This window comes from Dromiciops gliroides, chromosome 6 (genome assembly GCF_019393635.1).
Source record: "Dromiciops gliroides isolate mDroGli1 chromosome 6, mDroGli1.pri, whole genome shotgun sequence".
Classification (NCBI taxonomy): Eukaryota; Metazoa; Chordata; class Mammalia; order Microbiotheria; family Microbiotheriidae; genus Dromiciops; species Dromiciops gliroides.
The window spans coordinates 122,997,264-123,013,121 of NC_057866.1; the positions used below are offsets into that span (position 1 = coordinate 122,997,264).

Below are 15,858 nucleotides of genomic sequence, written 5' to 3' on the forward strand. Positions count from 1 at the left end.
GAACTTATGTCCTGACTCCGCAATTCTTGTGTTCTTTCTACTGTATACTCCAAATCACATTACTTATTTCTGATATTATTTTCCTACTTTTGATACTATCAGAGTACTTTCATAAAAAGTCTTTCTTCTTAATTGGTTGACTATCTACAATCCATGTTATAAAACAGTCCTCTTTTAACACAATATCACCTATATTTGGAATATAAATCACCTATATTTGGAATTCTTAACATTCTCATCTTCCATAGAAAGCTTTGTAGCCCACTTCCTTGAGATTGTGTCAATCTTTGATATATGATAAATTTCCTGAAAGATTTTTAGTTTTTTCAGTTAGATATTCCACAATATAATTTTTTTTTAATTTTAGTGAGGCAATTGGGGTTAAGTGACTTGCCCAGGGTCACACAGCTAGTAAGTGTTAAGTGTCTGAGGCTGGATTTGAACTCAGGTACTCCTGACTCCAGGGCCGGTGCTCTATTCACTGCGCCACCTAGCTGCCCCCACAATATACTTTTTAAATGTTAATTTACATCTTCTCTTTTATTATCAATCTGTGGGACACTATTTCCTTCATCATAGAGATGCTCCTCATAGGAATAAGTGCTACCAACTGAAGAATCTGTGAGACTCTGGATCTGTGGTTCATTTGTACAAAAGTTAGGATGGTTTTTATCTAATTCCGATATATCTCCTTCTGAATATTGGCCCCAGTGATCATCACTAAAGTCCTTTTGTATTCTTAGTAAACTGGTCTTATCTTTAGTAGTAAGCTTTTGTTGTAGTAATGGTACTTGTTTCTTGGCATAGGCTTTGAAATGTTCCTCATCTCTTTCTGACGGAAAAGAACGCTCATCACTGGGGACATTAGATTGAAGAGACTGTACTTGGTTTGTAATCCTTTTAGAACCAGAGTCCAAAGAGGGAAACAGATCTTTTTTCACAACTTTAGAGTCAATTACGTTTAATTCCATGTCACTAAACTCAAAACTCTGGTGTGAACTTTTCATTTTTTCCTCTGGGTTGATCTCAGGAAGAGTTTCCTTTTTAATAGTGTCTGACATCTGCATGTTGTTATGATATTTATACATTTATAGGTGGGTATAATCTTTAAAATCACTGTTCTCACTATCTGATGGTACTCCATCAGGATACATGAATGGGATTTGTTGGGGTGAAGAATTCACAATGTGGACTTGTTCTTGTTTTTCCCATGAATGATGCCATTCCAGTGGTTCAGGACTAGCGGCTAAAACATGATCATATATGAACATTCCAGGCATTTCAACACTTACAGGACTGCTAGCCAGTGAATTGGGTGGGGATTCTTGTGTTCTAGTTTTACTGCAACTGCTAATCTGATAAATTGATGAATCTGGGTCAGACAAATTACTCATGTTTTCAAAATGTTCTTTCTTTTCATTCTCACACTTCTGAAAAGTCTTCTGAATGCTAGCATTGTCCTCAGGATTTTCTGATCGGATACTGTCCATTCTATCAGGTGAACTCTTAATTATGCAATTCTCCTCCATTGGTAGCCATGTGGCTACATGATCTCTCTCACCATGTGACTGTTCTTGAATACCATTCCAGTCATACTCTAAATCAGAGGAGCTTAAAGTAAACAAAGACCCTTCATCTGAGTCATAACTGTTATCTGTGAGTATGTCTTCCTCGTTGATACTTTTTGTGTTTAACTCCTGCTTTTGCTGATCAGAAGAGGAACTTGCTGTTGGATTTTGGTTAGGATGATCAGCATCTAAGACATTTTTCCAAACGGGAAGCATTAGGTCATCACTGAGAATGGCTTTATTCCCATTCACCCTATACTGAGGTCCAGAATTGCTCCCATGGAGCATTTGTTGTCGAGTGGTTGGTGGATGCAAGTGAGAACTCAGTTGCATTTCCCTAGGAAACCCCTTCTGAACTCCTGTAACTTCTGGTGGTAAGGATGTAGCTTCATTTATGTCTCCATTCTCCCCAAAGCTCCGTGCTTTGGGGTGCACTGGCATTTGAGGAAGGGGAGATGTCCTTTTCCCTGTGAGTGTCGGGTCTAACTCAGAAGAATGGCTTTGGAATGAGTCTTTTTGGGAGCGTCTGTCTCCAGAAGAGGCTCTCATGGAATCCTCATGGAAAGAATTGTCCTTTTCTAGTTCTCTGAGGATGTCTTTCCCGTAGAGATGCCCTCTCTTTACTGAAATGACGTCGTCATAGACCGCGTCTGTGTCTTCTGAGCTATCAGAGGCATTGTTCTCAGTTCTCTGCCTATCTGCTGGGACGGCTCTGCTCATGTTTTGCTCATACTTTACCCTGACTCTGTTTGCTCTTGGTGTTTCATCCCTGGTGACAGATGTGTATAGGTCTGGAGATTCTGTAGTTTCATAGATACTCATACTACACGAATCTTGGTGCTGACTCCCAGATCTTGGGTTTCCTGTAATCTCTATATCATCGTAGAACCCTTCATTAGAATATGCGTTGTCTGAAGCAGAACTTTTGGCCTGGCACCTGTGTTGCCATAGACGATCCATGTAAGGTCTTGTGAAGGCACCAAGGCCAAAAGCACAAAGGAAAGTAATGATCACAGACAAGCAAATTGCCAAAGTGAGGTCCTGCGATGTTGCTCCTTCTCTGGTGGAAGCAAGAATTTCCCTGACCTTTCTCACTTGTTTTGGGGAATGTTCTTGCTTCATGGAGATCTCATAAATGATGTGTTTCTTCTTTCCAGAAGTGGAAAAGCAAACATACAAGCCTTCTAGGGACTCCTCTGCTTTGTTTATCACTAATTTTTTCATTTGATTTAGACTAATATGAGGAATCTGAATATTCTCAGAAATTCTGTTGTAGGGGGTCCACCAGTAGGTTTCATTTTCCCCTAAAACTAGAAGGGAAAAAAAAGCAAGAATGAGGCATACACTGAAATGAGACTTTATTCAAAATAACCTTTTAAAGTAATCTACTCATGCTAACTTGTCATTTTAGTCCTAGGCTCTTGTCTGTAGGTGTGCACAGCACCATGGGTCTTGTGTTGGTGGGGGTAAGGGGTGCTGGTACCCCTTGGAGTGAGCATTATCATCATCCTCACCCCTTGGGTGATGAGGAACACTATAGTAATGCTTGCCTCAGGTCATTCAGGCCCAGCCAGCCCCAATTCTGGGCAGGGTTAGGCTCTGGTCCTGGGCTTTGGAAAGCACTACAAGTGAGAAGGGTGGAGTCTGAGGTTCTGGTCCTGTGAGGGTCAGCCCCCAGAAATCTCAGGGTTTTTAGAGTGAGCTGGGGCAGAGGATCAGTTGACCCCAGGGCAGTGGGAGTAGAGAGGACAAAATCTCCACAACCAGACCCTGAGCCAGGCTGGGGCTGGGACATCCATTTACCTTGTTCTCTTGTACTTCCAAGTGATGTTTATGTCTCAAGGTGAGGATGTTTCCTCTCAAAGAGGCTGCAGGCCCCTCCCTCATGCCCAGACAAGAGAGCGTCTCAGACACTAGTCCTCTTCTATGAGTCATGTCTTCATCTAGGAGGAGGATCTCTGACACACTGCCCCAGAGAGCGGCAACACCAGCCCAACAATTCTACATCCCTGTCCCTCCACTGCTAGTGCTTTCCTTCCCAAACTACCTTACATTTAACTACTTTGTGTGTGTGTGTATAGTTTTTAACTTTGTGTTGATGTAGTATATATTTTCATCTGTACTTGTCTCCTCCATTTGAATGTAAACTCATTGTAAGAAAGGGATTGTTTCATTCTTTGTACTTGTATCCCAAGCATCTAGCACGGTGCTTGGCACATAGGTGCTTAATAAGAACTTGTTGATTGATGAATCCTGGTCCTAGTGGTAAGCAAACTTCCACCTATTTCTTTCTTAAAATCGCCGGAAGTTACAACACATCTGGATGGCACAAAAGGCAATCCTTAGAATAAAGTCTGGCTTCTTTTTTTTGTTTTTCATCCAGAAGCTTTTAATTTAACAATGAATTTCCCAGTGAACAGGCCCTCAGTTATCTATACTCATTTACAAAAGAAGTAACATATACATGAAAAGAAGAAATTGATTTTTTCTTTTTTTTTTAAATTTTTTTTGGGGGTGGAGCAGGGCAATGAGGGTAAAGTGACTTGCCTAGGGTCACACAGCTAATAAGTGTCAGGTGTCTGAGGCTGGATTTGAACTCAGGGCCTCCTGAATCCAGGGCCAGTGCTTTATTCACTGCGCCACCTAGCTGCCCCAGAAACTGCTTTTTCATCAAAATATGTGCTTTTTCAGCTTTCCTTTTAAACTCCATGGTTTGGCTCAGGTGCCAGCTTCCCCATGAAGTGTTCATTCATCCTCTCAGGTGAAAGCTTTCTCCTTTTCTCCAATTTCCCCAGAGCCCTTTCTCTGGGTCTATCCTTTGGCCCATCACAGTCTCCCGTGCATTCTACTTCTATATATCTCCCTTATTTATACATACTCATACCTTCCTGTTGTCCCATTCTCCCAGGAAAACATAAATGATTTGATGGCAAGACCTAGATCCTTTTTCATCTTTATAATAAGCCCTAGTACCTAGCAAGTTTGTTGATTTGAGTCAAATCAGACATGACAGTAAACATTTTAAAATACGGGACTCTCTTTAGTTAATCATGCTGGAAAGTGAGATGAAGATGTCCTGTTATTTTTTTCTCTTCCCACAAAGAAGTTTTCCTCTCATCTGATTTCTTAGCAGAGTGTATTCCTCCTATACACTTATAATCTAGTTCATTTAATATTTATCTGTGTATACATTCTATATTCCCTCTCGTATTCTTTGAGGTTTTGCACTATATATCTTTGCATCTCCTCTGGTGCCTAGCAAAGACCATTGTGCACTAAAAATGGACTGGACTTGTCATTTTATCATTGGGAGAGGACTTCTTGGCATGCAAACTTGCTTTGCCAATAGTAGCTCCTCAAACAAAGGTAAATGACTTGGCCAGAATCATATGTCAGAGGTACACCCTGAGCTCAAGCTCTTCTGATACCTGCCAGCCCCCTCTTCACTATGGCACAGTGCCTCTCAAGCATAACCCATTATAGGTCCTGATGATTATAGGTCATTGCTGAATGAATGAATGTCAAATGACCTTTGAAGCTCTCCCTGTCTGGTTTCTCCACTTAAAAAAGACTCTATTTAAATGATTGAACAAAGTGTTTTTGCCCATCCTGAAGCCAACCCCAAATGAATTGGAAGAAGCATATGGACATCCATGATTATTCTGGCACCTACCCCAAGGCTGATCCAAGTCACAGTCTAGCAGGGCTGTTGCTCCATGGGGGACTGTAACTTGCTTAAAAGAAATGACATCTTCTATGTGCATTTTACACTTCAAATGCAGCCATTCCAGAGAGTGGAAAGATACTTCAGGTGCACTGATGGGCTCACTGCAAATGCTATTCCACTTTTTCCTCCAGGATTCAGAAATGAAATTTTGAAAGACAGACATGTTACAGTCACATTGCCATTGGTTGTTTGATAGGTCAGCATCCAGATGTGGCAGAGTTAAGGCAATGAACATCATTGGTAGGACAGTGGCCATGGCATTGGTGCTAAGATTCACAATCTGCTTGTAAAGGGAGAGAAGGAAGAAATAGTTGGTGAATGAAATTTATTACCAAAGTAAAGACAACAATGACAACTGTTCCTTTATGAACCTCTATGTGTTATAAGTCATACAAGTAGATATAAGTTGCATTATTGTGCTTTGGAAATGTTTTTTTTTTCAATAAAATCTTTGTTAATAATTTTGAAGTGATGTGATGATGAAAGGAACAACTGTCACTGAATACAAGGTACTGCAAATGGAAGCAAAGGCTACTGAATCAGGCAATGAATAAGCACTTATTAAGCATCTACTATTTGCCGGGTACTGTGCTAAGCACAGAGCATGCAAAGAAAGGCAAAAGATGACCCCTGCCCTCAAGGGGCTCCCAGTCTAATGGGGGAGACAACATGCAAATACCTATAAACAGACAAGATACATATTAGATAAATTAGAGATAACAAAGGGAAGGCACTGAGATTAAGAGACTGGGAAAGGCTACTTGTAGAAGGTGGGATTTTAGCTAGGACCTAAAGGGATCAAGGGAATCCAGGAGGTAGATTTGAGGAGGGAGACTATTTTAGGCAGGGTGGACAGCTAGTGACAATGCCTAGAGTCTGGAGGTGGAGCGTTCACTGGAAGGCATAGCAAGGTGTCCAGTGTTACAACATCACAGAGTACATGGCAGGGAGTAATTTGTAAGAAGATAGAAAAGAGGGGCAGTTAGGTGGCACAGTGGATGAAGCACTGGCCCTGGATTCAGGAGGACCTAAGTTCAAATCCGGCCTCAGACACTTGACACTAGCTGTGTGACCATGGGCAAGTCACTTAACCCCAATTGCCTCACCAAAAAAAAAAAAAGATAGGAAAGGAAGGAGAAGGTCAGGTTTTACAGAGGAACTTAGCCTGGAAATGCCCTGGAGTCACTGATAAGACTTCTAATAGCTATTCCTGTTCTGAGATTCTAGCATTCTGTGATCAGTTTTATATATATATATATATATATGTCTTTCCATCCCAATCATTTTACTCCTCTCCCCATATCTAATCAAAAACATCAGATCCAGTGATCACATCTGACAATATCCCATCCTCATAGTTCCTTCTCTCAGCCCCTAATTGATCTTCCTGCCTCAAGTCTTCTTATTTGTAACCATTCTCCACCCAGCTGACAAAGCAATTTTCATAAAGTATGGGTATGACTATTTCATCCCTACGTTCAATAAACTCCAGTGGCTGCTTATTACCCCTACAATCACATGCCAGCTCCTCTGATTGGAATTTAAAACTGGTCCCTTTCTACCTACATGTTACTCCACTTACACAGGACTTTCCTCCATCCACCCAACAATACTGGCCTACCTCTGTTTCCACACAGGCCAGTCTTTCCCTTGTCTGAATCTCTGCACTGAAGGTCCACATACCAGGAACACTCTTCCTCCTCACCTCCACCTCTTAGAATACCTAGTTACCTTTAAGACTTAGCTTCAAAGAGGGGCAGCTAGGTGGCGCAGTGGATAGAGCACCAGCCCTGGAGTCAGTAGGACCTGAGTTCAAATCTGACTTCAGACACTTAACACTTACTAGCTGTGTGACCCTGGGCAAGTCACTTAACCCCAATTGCCTCACCAAAAAAAAAAAAAAAAAAAAAGACAGCTCAAAGGCATAAGCCCTTTCTTGTTCCCCCAGATGTTAGTGCCTTCTTCTCTAAGGTGACCTACTATTCACATCTTGTATATACCTACATATATACACATGCACACATATATATATGTGTATGTGTATATATATTTATACATATACAAATACATGTGTGTGCAAAGGATAAGAATCACAGAATCTCAGGGTCTGATAAGGTAATCTAGTCTAATCTCTAGATGAATAGTAACCCCATCTTTCTAAGAGATCAACCTGTCTCTAGCTAAAGATTTTAGTGAAGGAGAATCCTCTACTCCCTGAGGCAGCACATTACGCTTTTACATCACTTTAATTATTAGGAGGTATTTTTAAAAAATATATTGAGCCTAAGTCTGCCTGTGTTCAATTTCTACCTGTTTCTTCTTGTTCTGTCCTTCTGGGACAAATTAGGTGTGATCTCACTTCCATATCATAAGTCTTATTTGTTCAACCATTTTCCAATTGTCTAAGAGGCAACCTAAGGCATCTATTTAAATTCTATTTTTTTTTCTTTTCTTTTTTGCCTTTTTCATACCTTCAGGACCAGGAAGTTTGTTTTCAGCGATTACTTCTCTGATATTATCCTTCCTCTTAAACCCCATCCTGCTCCTTATCCCTACTTGTTTCCCAGTTAAGTTTGATGTACTTAAGATTGGTATTCAGTCTTGTGTGACACCCTTCCTTCTCCTTTTAGAGTGATGGGAAATGGGCCAGAGTCAGCTAGGAATTTCAGTTTTTAGACCACCTATAAACATTAATTTAGCCGTTGGTACTCTTTTTTTTTTTTTTTTTAGTGAGGCAATTGGGGTTAAGTGACTTGCCCAGGGTCACACAGCTAGTAGGTGTGTGTTAAGTGTCTGAGGCTGGATTTGAACTCAGGTACTCCTGACTCCAGGGCTGGTGCTCTATACACTGCGCCACCTAGCTTCCCCCATTGGTACTCTTAATGTGAAACCTTTGTCTGGTGACCAATAAGCTGACACTCAGAAGAATAGAATCAATCTCGGTGTTCTTGCTATAAATGAAACCAGAAGCAAAAACTAAATAGTAGCTAAATGGAAATATAGTTTGCAGGTATTTTGGAGAGGAAAATAAAAGAATTTGCAGAGTTGGCATTGTTTTGCATCTAAAAGCAGCAAGAAATCTAATAGGATACTTGGTCACTGTTTTGTAGCATTTATAATAAACATTTATATAAAGGCTGGTATGAAGATAATTGCATTTTTTTGCCAATATGAGTTAAGGGGAGTGATTAGGTAGAAAAATATAGTGAAGAAATTGTTAATGGGTAAAAATATAGACTATTACAATTTCCCAAGTAGGTTTACCCCATAAAGCAATTGCCACTGCAAGGACACCAAAAGAGCCTAGAAACTAACTCAGCCAGTTGATCTTTTTGCTAAGAACAAAAACATCATAGCCAAGGTAACACTGACTTAGACTATACATTCATTTGTATCATCTGATAAAGGAACATGGTAGAATATTTTAGATAACATCATTGCTAAAAATAGTGAGAATCAGTAGAGGGAAAACAAGTTTACAAAAATCTGGGTGAGAGACCCAACTAAGCCACTTCAACATGATGGCATTTAAGAATGAAAATAGGGGGCAGCTAGATAGCACAGTGGATAAAGCACTGGCCCTGGATTCAGGAGGACCTGAGTTCAAATCCAGCCTCAGACACTTGACACTTACTAGTTGTGTGACCCTGGGCAAGTCACTTAACCCTCATTGCCCTGCAAAAAACAAAACAAAAACCAACTAAACAAAAACAAACAAAAAGAATGAAAATAAAAGGAAGACAACAAACAGACCTGAAAGAGAAAAGATCTCTAAAGATTCACAGAGCAAATTCTTTTTTGCATCTTTTTTGCATTTGCATTTGAACTCTAACATCAGAGCCTCCTACTGCTTCAAGAAGAAGGGGAAATAGTTCTAAAGAAAATAAAGATGGGAAGGGATGGTGGATTTTATGAAGTATATATACTGTTAAGGCTAAAATTCTAGCTATATTGTCTAAAATACCTAATGAGTGGTTGCCAATAAATTATAAGTTTTAGCAAGAATTAGACTTTTAAGCATTTATTAAGGACAATAAGAATTTTGTAAAGAGAGAGAGAAAGGCCTAGATTCCTCTATCTATTAAAGGGAGAGTGCATTTGTAGTTCCCTTCTCCACCAGAGTCCACCAGAAAGAGAGTGAATCAGAGTGCCAGGCTCCCCCTTCTTCCTCCCACAAGCAAATGTCACTTCCTGACGCCAAAGAAAAGATTCATGGTCTTGCCCTCAGAGACCTTCACCTCATGGAGGAGCTTTTCTACAGTAAGTCTCCAGCAGGTGGTGTCATTCCAATCGTTACAATACCTATGGTCTGTTGAAAGCAAAACAATTTTGAGGGCACTGAGAAATTGATTCTCAAGGTATGTGAAAAAGGGGACGATAATAATGTTTGGTAAAAATAATGAACCTTATCATTACAAAAAAGATGACTAAGAACATATTAGTAACTACTGACAGTTATGCCTACTTTTTCATTGCTACACATGAGATTAATCTCTATATCCATCAAGGATATCATTGGAGAAAGTGTTAGAAGGGAACAAGCAAGCTTTTGCAAATTACATATATTATATTAATCATATCATATAACAATCACATCTACCATACCATACCACATAATATCAGGCTATATCACATATCAGACTATATCATGTTATTTCACATATTATTATTAATACCTAATATATATATATATATACATATATACATATATATATAACCCAGACTACACTTTTACAGTCACTATTTATTGTCTGAAAGGTAGAGGGAAGACTAGATTCTACTGTGCTTATTATTTGTTTACTAGTTTAAAAAAAGATTTTGCTTTCAAAGAGTAAAATGCCTCCTTAAGGCTCTTTTCATAGATAGGGAGGAAGTATGAAGGAAGAAGGTATTTTGTCTGGATCTGTGGTTCCATTGGTACAGAGAATGCCCAGTGTACAAATTCCTTCCACTGGTTCATACTGACAACTTATCTACACTTACAGTCTTAGAGACTTGCCGTGGTCAATCAGTGTATGTATGGGATAGGACTTGAACACATCTTTCAGACTCTAAGACAAGCCCACTATTCACTTCACCAAATTATTTGTCTAAAACACCAAATAACAATTAGAGACAATTAAATGAAGAGGAAGGTGGCTAGAAGCACTAAAAATGGCCAGTGGAAGCTAGTTAAAGCAAAAAAAAAAAAAAGATAGAAATCCATTGTAAATTCTGAGCTAGGTAGAAAATGCTTGGGGAATGAGGCTAGTTGGTGAGATTCTGGTATTTGAATCTAGAGAAGCGGACATCAAAATATCTGAGGATTCAAAAGGGAATATGTTCACTTTGGATTTGGAGTTTATGTTTGAAGACTAGCCAGACAGGACTAGTTTCATCAGGTCTAGTACTAAGAAGCAGCTTGTTGGCCTGAAGGTGAAATAGTTTGAAACTGGGGAAAAAAAAACACCAAACCAACCCAAACATCTGTGTTTATGGTCTGCAAATGGCTTTTGTGACAGTCATTTAGTTTATCCCTCAAAATCTCCCATACGGTAGAAAATTTGTATCTGAAAAAGTTATTGAGCATAAGACATGCTGATAAACTACTTCAGGGACCCAGGTGTGATATGGGCATGAATGTGATATGGGTTAAGGTTCTAAGGTCATGGTCCGAAGTGAGGGAAAAAACAACCCTCCAATTCCTTGGATGGAGGTAGTGGGAAGGACTGTGGCACACAGCATAGTAGAAAGAATGATGGGTTTGGAGTCAAAGGACAGGAGTGAATTAAAATCCAGCTCTGCTACTAAATACCTTTGAGATCTTGGGCAAGTCATTGACCCCGTGTGGGTCTCAGTTTCCTTCCCTGAAAAATGAAGGTATGGGGCCAGATGACCTCTAAAGTCCTTTCCAGTCTTAAATCCAGAGTCCCTTTCTTTGAGCGTGCCTTGGAAAAGTTTCTCACAGTTTCTCTGAAGTACTGGCCTGTTCTCATACATACAGAGGGAAAAGACAATGCATCTTTCTTTACTGAAATTCTTCTTTCCTCAAAGCTGAGCTCAGATGCCAATTCTTCCACCATTCTCCCTGCTCCCTTGTCAAATCTTTTAGTCCCACTCTGTTTAACTTCTAAATTTTCTACTATATAATTATAACATGTTGCTGTCATTGTTGTTCATTTGTTTCAGTTGTTTCCAACTCTTTGTGACTGCATGTGATGTTTTCTTGGCAGAAATACTAGAGAGGTTTGCGATTTCCTTCTCCAGCTCATTTTACAGATGAGGAAACTGAGGCAAACAGGGTGACACGACTTGTTCAGGGTCACACAGCTGGTTAGGTGTCTGAGGCCAGATTTGAATTCAGGAGATGAGTCTTCCTGACTCCAGGCTTGACACTGTGCCATCTAGCTGCATGTATTCCCTTCTCCCTCACCCTCATTAGATCTGGGCAAAGGCCATCTCATTTTTCATCTTTGCATTACCAGTGACCAGAACTGTGTATAAGTATTTTAATATTTATTGATTGCTTGATAAATATTTGTTACAGCTAGGTGGCACAGTGGATACAACACTGGCTCTGGATTCAGAAGGACCTGAATTCAAATCCCACCTCAGACACTTGACACTTACTAGCTGTGTGACCCTGGGCAAGTCACTTAACCCTCATTGCCCCGCAAAAACCAAAACCAAAACCAAACAAAAGAATCCTAAATATTTGTTACTGAATCACAAATTGGTGTGGCCTTTAAGCCTCAATCCTGAAGCTTTCCATTGCTGCTTCTGGGACTGTGAAAGCACAGCTGGTGTGGGCCTGAGATCCTGAGATCTGATGGTTGTCTCAGGGTAGCATCTTTCATGGAATATTTTTATGCGGTCTGATTCATACTGAATGTAGAGGTGATATATGACTGTGATAAATGATATTGTGGAAGGGGCATCAGTTTTGGGACTAGAGGACCTGTGTTCAAATCCTAGTTCTCTTGTCATCTGTATGATCTTGGGGCTATAAAAGGAAGAGGTTGGGTAAGGCAGCCTATGAGGTCCCGTCTAACTGGGATGCGTGATTCCATGAAATCTTATGAAATGCCACTTCATCAAAATATTTCTAAGCCATGGTCCATGGCTCCCTTGTCTTGAATAAGCACATTAGTGATAGAGAGAACCTTAGAATTGACGTGATGCAATCCTTCATTTACATGTGAGGAAACTGACATCCCCACAAATTAAGGGGCTTGCCCCAAAACCCTATAACCACTCAATGGCGGAGCCAGGATTAAAACCCAAGTTTCTAGAATCTGAATTCAGTTTTTTTTTTCTTGTTAGTATGATACCGCCTATCTTTCAAAATACTGTTTTAAGAATTCTGGAGACTTGGGGGCAGCTAGGTGGCACAGTAGATAAAGCACCGGCCCTGGATTCAGGAGGACCTGAGTTCAAATCTGGCCTCAGACACTTGACAATTACTAGTTGTGTGACCCTGGGCAAGTCACTCAACTCTCTGCCCTGCTCCCCACCCCCCAACAAAAAAAGAATTCTGGAAATTCCTTTGTTGTTTGTTACAATGCGGTTTCCTGCAGTAGGGAAAAGGCCTTATGATTTTTAAAAAATGTTAAACTCTTGTTTCTATAAGTTAAGATCATGCTTCCTTTTTTAAAAAAATAGTATATTTATTAGGATATTCAGCTTAACAGTCCAGTATAATGCCCCACTTTCCTCTTTTACATTTTCCCTGACCAGTTCTTTACCTTATATGTATGGGATTTGATTTTTCTGGCCAAAATTACCCGTTTATTCCATAACATCAATTCCAATACCAGTACCTACTACCACAATATATATATTTATATATATTTATGTATGTATATGTATAAAGGACTTTAGATTCATTGTATCATTTGATCAACCCAACCAATAAGCACTTAGTAAGCACCTACTATATGCCAGGCACTGTAGTGGGTACTGAAGATACAAATATAAAAGTGAATCAGTACCTGCCCTCAAGGGGTTTTCATTCTAATTTAACTTTTTTTGTGTGTGTGGGGCAATGGGGGTAAGTGACTTGCCCAGGGTCACACAGCTAGTAAGTGTCAAGTGTCTGAGGCCGGATTTGAACTCAGGTACTCCTGAATCCAGGGCCAGTGCTTTATCCACTGCGCCACCTAGCTGCCCCCCCAATTTAACTTTTACTGCAACTTTGTGAAGTTGGTAGTCTGTATTCAAATGAAGAAACTGAGTCCCAGAGAATGATTGGCATCCTCCAAGGCCACATTGCTAGAACTTAATTACCAGTCTGCTGAGTTCTAGGTTAAGTTCTACGTTAAGTTCTTTCATGTTTGAATTCTCTATAGCTTTAGGTAAACAGGTGTGTGTGTGTGTGTATGTGTGTTTTCTTGGGTGGGGGTGGGGAGGTTGACTTCTGGCTTGTTGCAAGCAGGACCATTTCCTCCCTTTCTTTTACCATTCATTCCCATCATCCTTGACATCTCCACCACTGGAGGGTGGCAGGGGAAGTGGAAGGTCGGGACACTAAGCTTGGTCTTTCTGCTACCTGTTCTCAACCCCAGTAAAGGTGAGCTACGAGATTGGGAGGGTTGAAACTCATGTTTAAGATGAAGCTTAGGGATTAGTCACAGTTTTCAGACATTTGTGTTATTCTTGTCCTCCATGACCTTAGGTAACCAAGCCCAGCGCTAATGGAAACTAGTTAGACAAGCCTGGCATATGCTGCGCTGTTACCCCAGCAACAGAAACTGAAAGGATCACAAAGGTGTCTTTCCTCTGAATATTTATTATGCATTGAATATTGCTGGACTTTGACTTAAATTTGAAGACTTTTTGAGATAATCACACTTTGTCTGAAACTGGCCTATTGTTTTTTGGGTAAGAAAGACCATATCAACTCCTCTATGGGATCAAAAAAATGCATCATGGGACAGCAAGGATGTTGGAATGGAGGGCTGTTTGAAAAACTGACTACCTGAAAAACATGTAGACATATATATTAAGTAGAAAAAAAGCTGATTTTTAGAACCTGAAGCTTGTTGAGATCCTTGAAGGCATCTGGGTGAATCTTGGATATCTTGTTATTTTGTAAATAAAGCTTCTCTAGCTGTAGACAGTTTTGAAAATCAGTCACGTCAATCTGTAATATGGCATTGGATGACAGATCCAGATTTTGCAAAGACTTCAGTTTCCACAATCCTGTGTTTCAAAGAGAAAGAAAAAAAATAGTGATTTAAGATCTAATAGATTAGGGGCAGCTAGGTGGCACAGTGGATAAAGCACTGGCCTTGGATTCAGGAGGACCCGAGTTCAAATCCAGCCTCAGACACTTGACACTTACTAGCTGTGTGACCTTGGGTAAGCCACTTAACCCTTATTGCCCCACAAACATAAAAATAATTTAAAAAAATTATAAGATCTAACAGATGACTTAACTTGGTACCTTGCACAAGGTACATACTGAATGCCTTTGTTTACCTGATTGATTTAAATGTGTAATGAGGAGAGGGAAGGAAGACTGGCCAATAAGGGTCCAGTCTTCAGAGTGTGCCTGCTGCCAACCCAGATTGGTAGTTTGGCGATCCTGCTTCTGAAAGGAGAATCACCTGCTTCTGCAGGTTCCTTGCCCCCATTTTGGAGCATATCCACTTACGTGTTGAATAAAATTTAATTGACAATGGTCAATTTTGACTGCATACAAAAGGCTCCAACCCTCTGGGGAGGGAAGTGGCAGCTCCCTCTGCCACATCCTCCACCTCCATGTGGCTGTGAACACCTGGAACCTCTGTTTCTTGCCTCTTTGCATTTGTCCTTTGTTGCATTCAGGTGACTGAATATTGAAACAAAGTAGATTAGACTATGACCTTGTGAGCTTCAAGAGGTCGGAGGAGCCACTTCAGTCCCTGGGGAGAATGAGCTCAAATTAAAAAAAAAATGGTTGCAACTTAATGTGTAGCCCACCAATTCCTTTTTGGCTGTGGTACAACTCCCAGATGAGTTGTTCACTTGCCTTCAGGACATGCTATCTCTGCTGCTGGGCAGATTCCCTGCCAGCCCGGGTCATTCAGGCTGTTTCTTGGGGCTGCTTTGGTTTCTGACTTCTTCATTGTCCAGCTGCAGCAGCCAACGACAAGATGCTGTCCTGGACTCCCAAGAAAGGACCATTGGTGGCTTCTTCCATCTTCTGAAGTTCACAAGATCATAACCTGGTCCACTCCATCTCAATACTCATTCACCTGAGAGCAAGAAAGAACTAATGCAAGGAGGCAATGAAATAGAGGCTTCGCGTGTTCATGGCCACATATCAGGGAAGATGGCAGCCGAAGTGTCTCTCTTGTCTCACCGTAGGTTTATTGTAATTCTTCTTCCTTTTTTACCACCAGGGAAGAGAGACAAGATTTCTCTGTTTGGCACCTTTTGTATACATAGTCAGGGTTGGTTCAACAACTAATTAAAAGGAAACAGTAACGGAACACCTGCCCTTGCTCTGAACTGGAGCCAAGGCCCCTCTATTACAGGCTCATCAAACTCACATGAGGGTTGGCTACAGGCAGAGCCCTTTGCATGTGCCCTTTGGACTGG

The 15,858-nt window shown here is 40.5% G+C and overlaps 1 protein-coding gene across 1 annotated transcript in view; it reads right to left on the reverse strand.

The window, feature by feature from the left end:
- Window positions 1–521: 521 nt before the first annotated feature.
- Window positions 522–15,858, reverse strand: part of LRRC66 (leucine rich repeat containing 66) — a 29,449-nt gene continuing 14,112 nt past the window's right edge. Inside the window, 3 exon segments of the mRNA XM_043972256.1 lie at window positions 522–2,878; window positions 5,242–5,575; window positions 14,306–14,475. Coding sequence (XP_043828191.1) covers window positions 522–2,878; window positions 5,242–5,575; window positions 14,306–14,475 — 2,861 coding nt within the window.